The 16,129-nt window shown below is 33.3% G+C and overlaps 2 protein-coding genes across 12 annotated transcripts; one reads left to right on the forward strand and one right to left on the reverse strand.

The window, feature by feature from the left end:
* The first annotated feature begins 1,953 nt into the window (after positions 1 to 1,953).
* LOC143916432 (uncharacterized) lies at positions 1,954 to 3,650 on the forward strand. The gene is made up of 5 exons (XM_077437540.1): positions 1,954 to 2,055; positions 2,209 to 2,499; positions 2,572 to 3,208; positions 3,284 to 3,419; positions 3,519 to 3,650. Coding segments are annotated over exons 1-5 (1,164 nt in total). The 5' UTR covers positions 1,954 to 2,053; the 3' UTR covers positions 3,617 to 3,650.
* Bap111 (Brahma associated protein 111kD) lies at positions 3,324 to 15,520 on the reverse strand. Of its 11 annotated transcripts, none has more exons than XM_077437457.1 (15): positions 15,296 to 15,520; positions 14,744 to 14,833; positions 13,949 to 13,993; positions 11,918 to 12,096; positions 11,639 to 11,845; positions 11,368 to 11,479; positions 8,268 to 8,414; positions 8,039 to 8,172; positions 7,818 to 7,958; positions 6,518 to 6,697; positions 4,861 to 5,389; positions 4,740 to 4,790; positions 4,425 to 4,667; positions 4,215 to 4,352; positions 3,324 to 4,131 (listed from the first exon to the last, which is right to left on the reverse strand). In XM_077437457.1, the coding sequence occupies exons 2-15, from the start codon at positions 14,805 to 14,807 to the stop codon at positions 4,082 to 4,084; spliced, it is 2,220 nt and encodes a 739-aa protein (XP_077293583.1). In that variant the 5' UTR covers positions 14,808 to 14,833; positions 15,296 to 15,520; the 3' UTR covers positions 3,324 to 4,081. The 11 variants fall into 11 exon arrangements, with proteins under 11 accessions (XP_077293583.1, XP_077293573.1, XP_077293609.1 ...); XM_077437447.1 differs by having other exon boundaries at positions 8,268 to 8,417; XM_077437483.1 differs by having other exon boundaries at positions 8,268 to 8,417; positions 11,918 to 12,054; positions 15,296 to 15,510.
* Positions 15,521 to 16,129: the final 609 nt, after the last annotated feature.

Below are 16,129 nucleotides of genomic sequence, written 5' to 3' on the forward strand. Positions count from 1 at the left end.
ATTAATGCACTTCGATATATATGTAGGTACATATATGTACAGATGTTTTAAAATTTCTTACAGAAATAATTTTAAAAAGTAAAATAAATGATGAACAATCAAAAGAAAAGTGACTAAAAAAGAAAATGGAAAGTTTCAAATTTATTCTCCTACTCGTGCTTCTTGAAAAATTCTTCGGTTTCTCAACTTTGTTTCAAAGTTCCTTCAATCAAAAAACGCTGATGATATCAGTGCTCAGTCTATGATTAGAAATGCATATTGCGAGATCAGTAATTTTAGAAATAAATTTGAAGGGTTCGTAACAATTTCAACAATATTAGGGTTGAAGCCAAAATTGAATCTAAAAGCATTTCGATGAACTTAGTCATGATATACGATTCCAGGATCCATTAAAAGAAATTTTGAACAATTTTTAATGCGGCACTAAACGTAACCTAAGTGCAAATGAAGGTTAGTATCACGTTATTTAAACATTGTTTCAAAGTTCGCTTTCCTGCCAAACAATTATCAGATGACGATTTACATATATGTACATATGTACATATATCGTGAAGCTATGTCTCTAGCCAACTAATATGTCAATGATTTTGACAAATCATTGCCTGATCAGATACTTGATTTCCGTTCGTGCTTAAAAGAAAATAAACCTTGTAAAAATAAAGAAGATCAACGTGTTCATAATTTGGCAAAGCTCTTCATTTGTAATTTTTATAATTTAAATTCGTCATTTAAATCATCTTGTTCCTCACGCTTCCGGTAACTGTAGCCACTACGGAGCGCTCGTTCACAAGTTGAAACTTATTAAAAATCACTTAAGGTCAACTATTTCACAACATCGTCTTAAAGTATTAGCAATGATTAGTATTAAATTTTAACAAAATAGTCGTGTTTGCCAATGAGTCCAGAAAAAGGTTTTTCTACGTAAAAATGGTATGAATTATTAATTTAGAAAGTTATTTGGCTGTAAGGAAATAATATGAATATATGGGGGGGGGGCGCCTTAAAATATTTTGCGGGGGGGCGCCTGGAATTCACGCTACGCCACTGAGTAGTGGACATAGTGGATAGAGTGAAGAGATTGAAATGGCAATGGGCGGGTCACGTAGCTAGGAGGATGGATGAAAGGTGGACAAAAGAAGCGCTTGAATGGTACCCGAGAGAATGCAAAAAGGTAAAAGGAAGACCGCAAGGAAGATGGGTGAACGAAATTAGGAAAATGTGCGGGGTGAGATGGATGAGTGTTGCCCAAAACAGAGGCGAGTGGAAGCGTGCTAGAGAGGCCTTCATCCAGCAGTGGATGGCGAGTGGCTGTAAATGATGATGATGATGATGATGATATATATACATATATTTTTAGTTAACATTTTCAATTTCCCAGTTACAGATTACAGCTTTCCTTGAAGTTCTCATTTCGTTCGGGGAAGCAGCATAACCAGCAAGGGTATTACGTTCATTGGAGACTCCTTTGAATATGACAATGTTCGTTAATTAAATATGTACATGATAAGTAAAACTAAAATTACGGCTACTTTTTATATAGGTACTTTCGTGGCCATGCTGTCACGTTCCAGAGATAGTTAATATTTTAAAAAGTTTATTGGGATGATGACGAATTAATCAACAACCCAATCGATATTTATTTAATTAAAATTGTATTAAGTTCTTATCACAGGTTTATGAGAAATAAAAGGTATTCGTTTATTACTGAATCTTTATATTATGTATTTTGCATTAGAAGAAGAAATTATCCTGGTAGCGATTCACATTTGGGATGTAATCACCAAACCGATCTTGATAGACAATTCCATCCAACAGGCATTGCTATTTATTCTGGTGAATGTATATATGTATGTCAGATTTATAAACTGTCCATTTGTTATTTTTACTGATATTTAATAATATAATACTGAAATTGTTTAAAATATTGGCCAAGTTGATGCCAAGCTAAATGTCGATATGCTCGTAATTTTACCTCTTAGTTCCACTTCTAATGTCACTTTCTGCGTTTGGACTTCATTGTTATAATTTATTATACTCGAAACTTAAATAGGCCATGTATGTATATTTCACTTTTTATTTATACAATTACATCTATACATATATATTGATATTATTCTTTGATTATCAAAAATTTCAATTTTGATAACCTCAAAATATTTTTCTTTGTATTTTGTCTGAATTCATATGTATTAATATAACTTTATTCAGGGATTCTCCATTGCCGTTTGAAAGTGGACCAGATCACGTATCTTTGCCAGGACTTGCTCCTGGAATAGCATCATTACAAGATGTATGCAAAACTGCAGAGAACGAAAAGTACAATGAATTGTTAAAAACATATGGACTTTCCGACAATGAAATTAAAATTTATAAAGACTTTAATAAAGGAATGCAACACCTGGATGTTGTTCATAAAAATTTAGAAAAATCGGCACTTCATAAAATAATACAAGATATTAATCAGAAGATAGAAAATGCAAGAATAGAATTTAACAACAGGTTAAACTTTTAATGCAAAACAATTAACATTTTAGTTGAAATATTTTATAATACACAAATGTTCATTTCCAGTATTCAACATAAACTTGAAGACAATGAAGGTCCACCTCAAACAGAAAATAAGAATACTGAAACAATTTTGACACATCCAATTAACAGTTTAAATGATTTAAAGGATGATTTATTTGGATATATGGATGTAGATAAACTTCCGACTGCAAATAAAAGGAGAAAGTTTACAAGAAGAATGACAAGAAAATTCAATAAACCAATTCCTATACCGGAACCAGCAGCATGCAAGAGTACTTCAATAGATGAAGTAAATCATGGATTCAACGACTTTATACGTTGCAAAACTAATCCAAATATAAACAGTAAACACCCTGACTTCATATTAAATCGTAAATCTAAATGGGATATTAAAGACGTGGATCCTCCAAAAAAGTCCATTGTCTTATCAAATGAAAATAGTACAATACAAACTAAAAGAAAAATAGGCTGTTCATCACAAACAATGTATACGATTAAGAATAATAAGATTATTAGATTAGAAAAAATTAATAAAAACTCTTCTGATTATAAACTGACAGATATAAAATTACCCATCAATAAAGCAGAAGAAAAGTTGTTGGAAGGAACAAAATTAAGCATAGAAGACATTAAAAAATTGACCAAATTCGAAAAATATTGCGCCGGAGAGCCATCGAATGTAAACACAATTTACAATCATAGTTTTCCCATCGTATGATTTTTCAATACAAATTTTGTATTTTTTTGTTAACAGGTATTATTTATAAAGAATTTATCAAATAATATCAACGAAGGTGATTTGAAAAGTTTATTCAATGTTTATCAAAATTACACAAATATCAGAATGATGACAGGAAAGATGAAAGGACAAGCTTTTATAACATTCAACAGTTAGCATTAATTTTCTAAAACTACAATTTGCATTTATAACTAATTCATAGTTAAGATGTATTTAGCATTTAAATCTACATATTTGACCATTATTACAGGTTTAGATACAGCTGTCACTGCTTTACACGAGAATAATGGGACCATAATTAAAGGGAAACCTATTATAATTCAATTTGGAAAACAAGGTAATAGATAAAATCAAAAATAATAAAATCTTGTTGAAACGTTGTAAGAGTTTTTTTTTTTATTCACTGATCTTATACAAACCTTAATCTTACACTTCAACTGTTTCTTATTCAAAACTTACACACTAAACTACTCTTAAGGAATCTCTATTACAAACTTTACTTCATATTTTATTTTATTTAAAATTGTTTTTTGTATTATTTTTCTTGCTTATTAAAAGTTCTAATTATATTAATGAACAATTTAAAATTCGTGATTTATGCATAAGGAGATTCACTACACAACTGCCAAAATCAAACATACATAACTAGAAAAGTCATACTTATTTTATATTTCAAACTTCAATGTTAATTTTAGTCAATTTTAACGGATCGAAACATCTGATATCGTCCCAACATAGTGAAACAACAACGTTTGGAACCCGAGCATAATAACGAAGCTTTTTCGAGCAAACGTTTTATGATTTTCGCCTTCGTCACTCTTTCTTCTTATCCATTGGTGGCGCAATCGATTCCATTCGTGTTTCTATTGAATTAAAATTTTCATTTAAAAAACAAAATAAGACATTAACTATGGTTTGCTTTAAAAATCAAATCAAAAAATGTTACCGATCGCAGGAGCACTTTCGCCTCCAACACCTGCAGGGGGTTGATGATGATTTGGCAGAGGAGCCAAAGGAGGTGGAGCTCCCTGACCTGGCATAGGCCCAGGATGTCCACCATGAATTCCCATAGCAGAATGATTGGCTAATAATAAAAAAAATCAAATATTCTTCAAATTGCCATTTATATGGTCAGTCAATTTGGTTCATTACTCACTCATGTTTGGATGACCGCCAGGTGGCGGTTGTTGCCCTTCAGGTGGTGGATAAAGATCATGCGGCGGTGGCGCAGGATAAGGAGGTTGATAAGGACCAGGAGGATATGGTCCGGGAGGTGGACCGAATTGAGGATAATGATGTGATGGAGGTGGGCCATATTGTGGATAATAAGGATGCCGAGGTGGATACCCAGGGTAATGAGTTGGAACACCGCCAGCGTGAGGCATCATTCCAGGCATTCCTGATAATATTAAGACAATATTAAAAAAAATTTATCGAGTTATATAAAAAGCACTTGTTTCACTTGAATCACCTTGAGGATGTGGTCCTACAGGTTGTCCTGGACCAGGCGGAAGCATCATTCCTAAAGTTTCAAATATTTCTTATAATAGACATATTATTTATATTATTGATTGTGAATTACCAATACTAACCGTGGTGGGGCATAGGCTGCATCGGATGTGGCTGCATACCAGGAGTTAAATGAGGCCCTGGAGGAGGAATATGAGGGGGTGTTGGTATTGCCGTATCATGTACTGGTGGAGGTGGTGGTGTAGCTCCTATAATTGGTGGCGCTGCAACTGGTTCTTCTTCCATTTTGTCATCAAAAGTTGAAGGCTTACCATTATCAGCTGGATTACCTATCTCAGACTCATTTTTTTCAACTTTCTCTTTCTCTTTTTCATCCTCTTTGGGAGAAGGCTCATTTTCTTCTTCAATAGAAGCTACTGATTTATCTTCTTGACTGTCTTCTTTGAGTTCAGATGCAGATATTTTTTCCTCTGAAATTTCTTCACTCTTAGCAACCACATTATCCATGTTTTCAGGTTCATTCTCTTCTTTGATGATAATTTTCTCCTTTTCACCATCACTCTCCTTAATAGGAGATCCATTGACGGGTCTTTCAGTTGCGTTAGCTTCATCTAAATCTTTTTTCACAGGCTGTCCATCTTGTTCCATCGGCTAAATAAACAAACAACATTAAAATATATACATAATTGAAACATGCAAAAAAATAATTTAATACATATTTAGTGTGTCCTAGAATTTGGAAAATAATAATACAAGCATTCTTTAATAAATTTTTGGTATCAATAAAAATCTGAAAAAATATACATAAATGTTCGATAAATTTGCAAAACTTTCTTTGATAAGTTATGAATATAAAACGCAAATAATAAAATTTTACACAACAGTAAGATCAATATGTTATGGCAACAGTAGACATTACAGAAAAATAAAAGAAACAGGGTGAAGTTCAATTTTCGCATACACTTTCATATCACACAAATGAAATAAAAAAGAATTGTATAATTTTTGAAAAATCATAAATGAATCGTAGAATTATGGCCTAAAAGTAGATAAAAATTTCCCAATGTTCAAAAATAAATACTTCTACATTTTTGCGTTTATCAACATATTGATCCCATCACGTTTTCTTAACGCGAGGATGGGTTAGAGAAGAGAAAAAGCTTATTTCATTTTCCATTACCTGAATGTAGTGGAGTACTAGCATCTGCTATGGGTGCGAGACGCATAGAAACACAAAACAAATACACAATCACAATACATGAACATACACATGACTAAAAGACTCAATTATTGGGAAATTGCATTTAAATTCGTGGCGAGACTGTCTTAAACATCTACGTGTCTTTGAATATTTCACCCCACAAGCTTACTCCTATAACTTACAAAATAGACAACATAAAAAATGTCCACGTGAAATATTTACTGTACATCTATAATAGAAAATGCTATGTGCATATGAACTTACCTGAATAGCGCATTATGAAAATGTTCATTACATCGTAAATCATATTTAAAAGCTCAAAAATTTCCAATTCATGGACGAAATATTCCAAACATGTGGGTGATACATTAAATCAAATCATTATAAAAATTGCTTAAACTGAATACTAAAATTGCACTGTGTATAAACTGTATTGGTGATGTAAAAATAAAATTATTAACAATTAAAAAATGACATGTGCCACACTTAAATAAAAATATTATTGACATTAAAACTAAATTGATTTGCAATATAGTCTTGATTGATTGACCACGGGACAGTATCTAGGTATAACTTACTTCCTCCGTATTGACGGCAGGTTGTTGTTCGGTCATTGTAGTAGCTGGTGCAGACGGCGATGGCGCTGCGATCGCACCAGCCCCGGCCACAGGCAACGGAGCACCACCTCTTCGCAAAAGCTCGATTTGACGCTCTACAAGACGACTAAATCCTTCATCGTCTACAGCAGGTTTACAATGCTAAAATTGCAATAAGTATTCACATCACGTTAAAAATAACATCGTTATAATATGCAGATATATGTACATATGTATATACTCAGTGGCGTAACAAAGGTATGGTGATGGGGCTACCGATGCCCCGGGCGCCCCAGCTTCGGGAGAGCCGAGAAGGCAACATATTTTTACTTTATCTATGTACATAGTAACAATAGATGAAGTTTTATGATCTTGCGAAGATTCGAACTCAGAATCGATCACTGATCACGTTTTCATCATCTAGAAAATATGTGTGTCTATTTTGGGGATTTTTTGAACACCATTAGTCCTATCGTACTGAAACTTAGTATCGGTTACTGAAATTCTTATCGACACGACGTAAATTTTTAAGTTGACCGGAAATGGTACCTCCTCTTATAGGTTTCCTCTTTTTTTTTTTAATTTTTTAATTCAATTATCTCCCTAACGGTTAATCGAATCGAACTGAATTTTTTTTACATGTAATAGAAATTGTAAATTTTATACCCCAATATTTTAAAAATATTTTTACCTGATCCGGAAGTAGTACTTTTACACTAGAGAATCGAGGTTTTTATGTTTATCTCAGAAACCTTTTGGTTTATTGAACTGAAATTTCATATCTAGAAGTTTGAGCTTAATACCATATAGAACTTGGTAATCGTCCGTTAGCTGGAAGTGGCAGTTTACTCTTGTTCGATTTTTCTTCCACTATTTTTTTCGACCCCTTAATAAACATGTGTGCTCTTCACGAAAAAATTCAAGTATAATTCTTGTATCAATATTTTTTTTTATTTATTGTCTTGTCAAATTTTATAGTAACTTCAAAAAGAACAATGTGAGCGAATGACACCAAAATTCACGAAAAACCATTCAAGTTTATGAATGTTCTTCGTAATCCATATGTCAAGCATTTAGTTGTATTGAAAGCGATTATATGGCGTCCGATTTGAGCCCGACTGTGAAAGCAGAAGTAGCGTTTAAAGCAATGCTTTTTACAAGGTTTTTATACATATATATTTTGCATCTGAACGCTTGAAAATATGTACTACGAATTAATTACTAACCCAGGCGTCATTTACCCTCGCTACGCCGCTAGGTATACTATAATTATAATACATACCTTTTTCAACTCTTCCTGAAAAGCATCACTCATTTCCTGGAATCGTCTTTTTTTAGCTTCAAACTTTTCCTCTATTTGTTGGAGCTCAGTTTCTAATTTTCTTTGATGCATAGTCAATGATTGAACTTGACGTTTAAGAACCTGAAAAAAAATGGAAAAAAATTAATGCAAATCAAATACTTGATAGTATACAACCATGCATGTGTGTAACAGAACCAAACCTGCATTCTACCAGTAGTTACAACAGATCTCACATCAGGCACAACAGCGTCAGAAAATATTTCATTAATCAAACGGTGATTTCGCAAATATCTAGCATATGCAATATGCTTTTGCGATAAGCCATCATCTTGATCTGGAAATGAAATATTGTAGAAAAATCATGTAAATATTACTATGGCCTAAGATTTTATTTAGTCTGGAGTTATTTCAATCAAAATATTTATCAACCATCTTCGTCTTCAGCCGGTTGTATATCGATTCTTCTATCCTGGTGTTGACTTTGTTGAGCTTGTAAGGCTTTACTGCCGCCGCCACTGCCAGATCTGCCACCACCTCCTCCGCCTCCGGACTCATCTCGTTCTTCCAAGCCACTCACTACTAACCGTATGCAATATGCGAAACGGCATTTCATACGAATAAGCAAAAAAAGACCATTTAAAAACGGCATCTAACAATTATTACTAATAATAAATTCATGCAATGATTTTATTTTATCTAACTACATTTTATACAAGTTTGTATGCTTAAAACATCTTGTGATGTTTAGACAATACATTAATTTGCAAATTAGTTAGACATAGAACCGAATTTATTGAGTGAATTATTTATAGTTTTATTAAGAGTCATTTTAAAACGATTAAAACGTATTAGTATTGTGAATTATTTTATCAAATGATTAAAATAAGGGTTCCATGCATAATGGTAAAGGTTCCATAACAAATACACACAAAACAATTTCACATTGAAGACTGGTGCGTTGTTTAAAAATAAACATAAAACAATGAAAAATCTAGATTTACGTTTAATAATGAACACAAACAATTTTTAAATTAGCATGCATGAATTTTTACAACGTATATTTCTTGTGTAAAATTGTACTATGTCCAATTGTCCGGTTAACAATGTAAGTGAAATTGAATATATTAAAATATCAAAGGTGCTTTTAATAAATCGATTATATATGTATGTATTAAGGCGCAGACACACAGAAGTATGCGGCACATGCTTTTTTAGATAGATTTGCACATGTCAAAAAAACAATAGCATGATCTACATATGATATGGCATTCGGGCCAAAAATCCTTATATTGACATATTTGATTCATATATTTGAAGAAATGTCGGAGAAACTTGTCGAAAGAAACTTATGAAACATGCTTTGCCACCACGGGAGGCCAAGAACGCGCCAGTGCCATACGATTTAGTGTGTTTGCGCCTTTAGGGATTCCAATACCGACGCTACCGAAACCGATTCTATCGGTTTTTGTTCAAAATTCGACCTTTGGTACTAGCGGTAGTACAAAATAGACTACCGGTTGTACCGAAATATAATAAATTCAATTTTATCTTAGTTGAATTGTTTTGAATTGGGCAGAAAACATTGTATCGGCTGGTTTGTAAGGATTAGTCAACACTCAACATCTTTTTTGGCCTGTTTTTTTAAAACAAGGAGCATGTAATAATTTTTTTTTTTGACACATGCTGATCGGTAATCGCGCGGTGTAGAACAAATTATTTTGTAATTAATTAAAAAAATAATTATAGTAATTCATTAAAACATTTAACGATTAAGTGGCAATTAATTAACCCTTTGAATACTGACCAACGCCGATCGGCGTTTTGCCAAGAAGTCCATGGGCCTGAAAAACGCAGATAGGCGTTGTATTTTGAACACGTACAAAGTAAACAAGAATACTACCCGCTAAGCCTTTCTAGGTAACATTGAAAAAAAAATGCATTGAACATGGGTCGTGTAATTCGTGTCATTCATTTGTCAACGTTTATAAAGACTGATTTACATCGGAATTTCTTAATTTATAACCATAAAAGAATTTCCCGATGGAAATCCCTAACTGCTGAGTATTTTAGATTGTGGCTTGGCATTTAGATTGTGAGCATTACATTTTAACAACAATGAAGATGGAACTAGTTTTGGAAAAATACATTCATTAATAGAATTCTTTTGTTTATTTTATACTGTTTCAAGATATATTAGAGTCTAAACACACCTTTACAAAACTCGAAATCCTCAGCCGTAGTCATCGGGTTTGTTTGGAATAGCTACAATTTTAATACCTGCTTTCTTTTATAAATAATTCTAGTTGGAAATGTTGGCGAAATTTTCAGCGCAGCAGGCTATCAACAGAAAATACGTCACTCAGAAAAGACGTCAGCACTCAAAGGATTAATTGATATTATATTGGTAATTAATTTAGTTTTATTGTACTAACTGGTTAAATAAATCAATACTGGTACCATCGGTAGTGGCCATTGCCGGTATTTTTGGAATCCCTAGTAGTTATGTATTTCTTTTAGAAAATTAATTTATCGTTTTGAAAAAAGCAGTTATGATCCATATGAAAACATTAATACATTACTAAAATAAAAAAAATATATATGTATGTATATAAAGCGGATCAAGGGCGCGCAACACTTACGCTTACCAGCTGCTTTGTTCTTGGCGGCGATGTACGCGAGGTACGCCGGTGAATTGTGATAAGCCTTCAGGCTCTTCTCATAATCCAACTGGAAAACGTAACGCAACGTGACCATAACAGGAGAAGCTTGTGAAATATGTATACATGACAGAAAAATAACCCAAAAAAAGACAATTGGCTGAATTTTAGCTTTGACAAGTGACAACAAAGAGACACCTCAATAAACTCGAAAACATTCAAACATTGAATAATGATAACCCAACAGTTTAGTCGATATTCCAAAATGAGCCATTATTTCTAATATAACTTATTGTGACGTTGAAATATCCTCAACCTTCATGAAATTATGACATAGATTATGTAATTTTAAGATTGAAAATATAAGAAAAGCAGTCAAAATTTTTTTCAATTGATCATATTTTTATATCTAAACCCAATGAAGTTCATTTTATCAGCTCAATGTAAAATATCAATCATAAAATCACATGACCTAGTAATTTTAAGTAATTTTCCTCAATTTAATTCACGAGTTCCTCTGCAACACCCCGTGATACATTCATTTAGAATAATCTCGAGTGACTCTTGAATAAATTCAGTAACATTACTTAACCCAGTATCCAATTTCACCAATATGAGGGTACAAGCAGTGAAATATACAAATATAAGGATTCTCCAAAGCCAGGGATGGGTTCAAACTGTGCAAGAGCTATAATAACCACTTTAAAAATTATCTTACATATCACCAGTGTCTATTTACAATTGACCACACAGCAAAAGTTAAATATTTTGTGAAAATAAATCAAATACTTTGTGAGAGAAAATAAAACGGGTCAAATGGGCCAATACAACACATAGTGATATGGTGGAATAAATTGCCAAAAGACAATCACCGTTGCTTCCCCTCATTAGAAAAGTCTTGCTAATACCCCTATTCTTGAATGCCATCCACTGTAAATAGGCTGGAGATGCATGGTACGCCTTCATCAACTCATTATATTGTGCCTAAGATATAAATTTTTCCTTTAAATTAATATATCTGAAGATCAATTGAAATTAATTCAATAAATGTATAAAGTTCGTAACCACCCAAATTCAATACTGTAATTTAATTGAGCCATCAGTATTGTCAAAATTCAAGATTCTAATCAAAATTTACGTTACCTTTTCGGCTTCATATTCATCAACAAAGTGTGTTTTTTCCTGATCTGGTAAATCTCTCCACATTCCACCGATAATCCGTCCTATTTCCCACAACTTCAACTCTGGATTTGCAGCTTTTACCGAGTCCCATACTTTTCGAGAATACCGCATGTAGGGCATTAACGGTTTCTCTGGTGGTTTTGGTGGTTTCGGAGCATTAGCAGCCGCCTACAATATCACATACACAATGTTATTTATGGAAAATTTAAATAAATTGCTTTACAAAATCAAGTAACTCACATTGGCTGAACCCTTGCCGACTTTTTGAGGCACAAAACCGGGGTGAGAATGCGGGGTGGTGACGAATGGAGTTGTCTTATCATCCTTGGTGCTGCTTCTCGAGTCCTGGACAGGACCACCGCTAGCGCGAAGTCTCTCTGTATGGCGAGGCCAAGCAATCATAGGACCATTAGGAACGCCTTTAGATCACAAGTGACCAATGACGAAATAGAAAGGAAACAACGTGGTGGTGTGTTTTTCACCGTTGCACGGGGATGGAATAATGAACAGATCGGCAAGTACAGGCAGGGCGAGGAGTAGGGTGGAAAAACAGAAAACAGAAAAGAAGAAAAACAGGCAAAAATACTCATAGAAAATTAAAAATGAATAACAGTTAATGCAAAGAATAAAAAAGCAAGGATAATAGACGGAGGAAAAAGTCATAAACTAAAACTTTCAATTTGATTTCCATCTCAAGCACTATTATCATAGTTAAATTTAAAAAAGACAGATTATTTGGATCGCGTCATCCAATTTATTTAAATGATGTAATTACAGTTTTTATTACTTTTATTTGGCATACAAAGCGACGATGATAAAAACTCCTAAAATTCAAATGTGCAAAATCATACATTTATTGATATCATTCCACAAAATAGGGTTAATAGACTAGATTATTAAAAATATACTTGGAATTTTAGTAATTTCATCATATGCTAATAAGATTGATCTACAGATAACTAAATAAACTAAAATTGTTCAAGCTCAGCAAATATCATTAGGCGTTTTTATAATAAAATGGGCTTAAAAATACATTGCTTCAAATAATTTCATGAACTATTATTCTAACCATATTGCATTATTTGTTAAGAAATATACATACATATATCAGGGCTGTGGAGTCAGATTCTTTAAAAATCAAGATTTAGATTTCACTTATCCTTTTTTCTATATTTTGACTTAATAATGTGAGCTGAAAAATCCTAATAAAAGTTACGTAAAATGCATTCGAATAAGGCTTGTGGTTATTATAAAGCTTATTTCTAAAAATTATATTAACAAGTCCAATGATTTCTTTTGTTCGGGTTTATATAAATAAGAAACTTCCACAGCTCACATCAAAATGAATTCAAATGCTTAACTCTTCTTTAAGATTAAAGGTTCGTTTATACCAGTACAGCTAAAGCCGGCAATTGCACGTAAACAGCAGTACGAAAAATATTCTTTAATACATTCGATATGGACACATTCATATATTCCGAAATGTGTATGTGACATATGTATCTAAAACAACAGCAACCGACACGATTATTCATACTATACAGCAGTACCATATCACCGAAACGTATCAAGCAGAACCGGTTTTCTTTGGCCACTGAATATATTCACTCATGGCGTGACGTCATAGTGGCGGGTGCACCCGTGCTAAATAAAAGTGTAGCTACATGCATATGAATATTTTAGGAAACGTCATATTGTGACAATATTGACTGGACGATAAGATGCAAGCTATATTGCGCCATATCGTCACGCTCTGTAATGCATATGTAAGGCGACTTTGCCTTGCACTCGTCCAAAATAAATATAAACGTGCCGAAAATGGACAGTGCCGTATAGTACGAATAGAAGAAGTCTTTTCCATGCAGCGTTGTGCCAAACTGTTGACGTGCAGTGCTGGATAGTATAAACGGAACAGATTTTAAAAAATCAGCCCATTCATCACATTAGATGATGAAATTACGACTGTATTTAAGTACCTAGAAATGGTCCTATGCAAACATATGGTGACAAATATGGGAAAAAATCAATTTGACAATTATAATCTGAGTCGGGGCTAGGCTGCTTTTTCATAACGATTCCACAGCCCTGATATATGGATGAATAAAATACATACTAATTAATAAATGGTTAAAGAAATAATATAAATGCTAGCAGTAAATCAATCAAGTTACTTGGTCATTGTTATTACTTTTCTTTAGCCACTTATTAATTAAAATGTGATTAGCTAACAAACAGTAAATAATAACAGAAGCGTAGAGAATTAAGCATTACCTTTTAGTATATTGTATGCCATAGGAGAGCCAGCAGTCATCATGTCTGAACATACATAACATGGAACAGAAAACAAACTGAAAATATAACAACTGGATGCGTACGAGCAGGTTGCATTTTTACCAAGACAATTATTTTCATTTTAATTAACGGAAAAAATTAAGCAATACATATTAGTAAACTATTATTAAAAGATATACAAAACGTTTATTTTGTTATTCACATTCATGTATAATGGAGAGTATATTCAATATAATAACAAAATGTGTATTATCAAAACTTGAACATGTTCAAATCATTTAGTATTTTTGTAATAAAAAAAATCTTTTAAAAATTAGTGCATCCATGAAAATAATCACTATACATAAATATCAATTATCACAAATAAATTAAATTGCACTAGTTTTATATTTCATATATATTTTACACACATTTTAATTACTGGTGTGGAAAATCGGCAAAGCATCTACATATAAAAAATATGCAATTAAAAGGCAGATATATATATATATATATATATATATATATATATATATATATATATATATATATATATATATATATGTATGTAAATAAAATAATACACGATGCAACTAGAAAGATACAAAGCACACTATATTAGTCGAAGCTTTACTGTATGTCAATCATGCTACATTATTATTTCGTCGATTGGCGATTTATTGTACACTCACTCGGCGTACGAAAAACAGTAAATTCGTTGGATCTTTACAAATTGGAAATACTTGTTTTAATGACACCATTTCAGTCAAATTATAAGTTAACAAGTATACGAACGTGCAGTGTTCTGAGGACTTGGCATAGCCATCGCAATTTGCTTATAGTTGCTTGGAAGTGCCATCTCGTCAGTTGTTAGTCGACGTTCAACTGAAACACAAAAATGCAAATTGATTATTGTTTGTAAACAAATTTATTTAATCGATGATAAGACACATTGGCCTAGTGCTGTATGGTAGACTATTTGTCTAGTATACTGAGTTCAGGCTGTGTAATAGTCTTGCTTTGAACGTTACAAAAAAGCAGTTTAATCACTGTCTACTATTTGATTCTTCAATATTTTCGATACATGAACGAACCTTATTCATTTTGGAAAAATGCAAGACTGTAACAGTCCACTAAAAATTGACATGTGTCATCAGACAATAGACATATTCAAATGATAATCCCAAGTAAAGGTTTATTTTATTTAATCAACCACTTAATAAAATAAATGTAAGCATTTCTGATATATCGATGCGGTGAAGGTTCCACAGCGTTGGACATATTTGAGTGTGCACTAGTTGAGATGTAGTAGAAACGCCTAAGTGAAAGAGCAAGAAATCGGCTTACTAGGAATGCGTGTGTTTTAGCGGTGCAAGATATGAACAGACGAGAGCCTGTGGGGGCTCCGGGGGGCTCCGGGGGGCTCCGGGGTGCGTCGGGGGCGTCGGGGGCGCCACAATACTTGTCAAAACCGACGCTCCGCCCCAACGCGGACGCCAATGCCAATCCAGCAATCAAACCGGCATCGGTCCGTCCAAACACACACCAACACCGCCAAACACATTTTAGTATAAAATACATATATTATTTAATGATGGTGTTTCCCCTACCGGGCTTTTAAAACATTCACAATTTATATATTGAGTAAACTACTTATATTGTATTTTATTTTTACTCTTTTCTGCTGTAGGATTGAAATAAAATTAAAATTAAATACGAGAAACATTACAGTTGGTTCTTTATGATAGGGTTAGCCAGTGCCGGTTTTAAGAGGGGGCTAGGTCCGACAGCGCCCGAGGGTGCCAAATAAGCTACAGCGCCGAACGATGTGCCAAAGGCGATTTAAAATTTAAAATTAGAGCGCCAAAAGTCATTCAAAGTTTTAGATTAGAGTGCCAAAGGCGAAAGTTCTTTCTAAGGGTGTTTAGAAAAAAATTCCCGAGGGCGCCATCGGGTGTAAGGCCGGCACTGGGGTTAGCTATTGGTGTCGTCCACACGGGTCTACCTCACGGGCCGGAATGTGAAATTACCGAAAACGCAAATATCGGAAGGCAAAGATCGAAAATCGAAAGATCTTAAGTCGAAAGATCAAAAAAAAAGGGTGCATGATAAACGGTACATACTCACTTAATTTGCGCGAGCAGGATACAACAGGAACAAGATGAACAGGCTTTTCCTCCC

The sequence above is a fragment of the Arctopsyche grandis genome, chromosome 1, assembly GCF_051622035.1.
Source record: "Arctopsyche grandis isolate Sample6627 chromosome 1, ASM5162203v2, whole genome shotgun sequence".
NCBI lineage: Eukaryota > Metazoa > Arthropoda > Insecta > Trichoptera > Hydropsychidae > Arctopsyche > Arctopsyche grandis.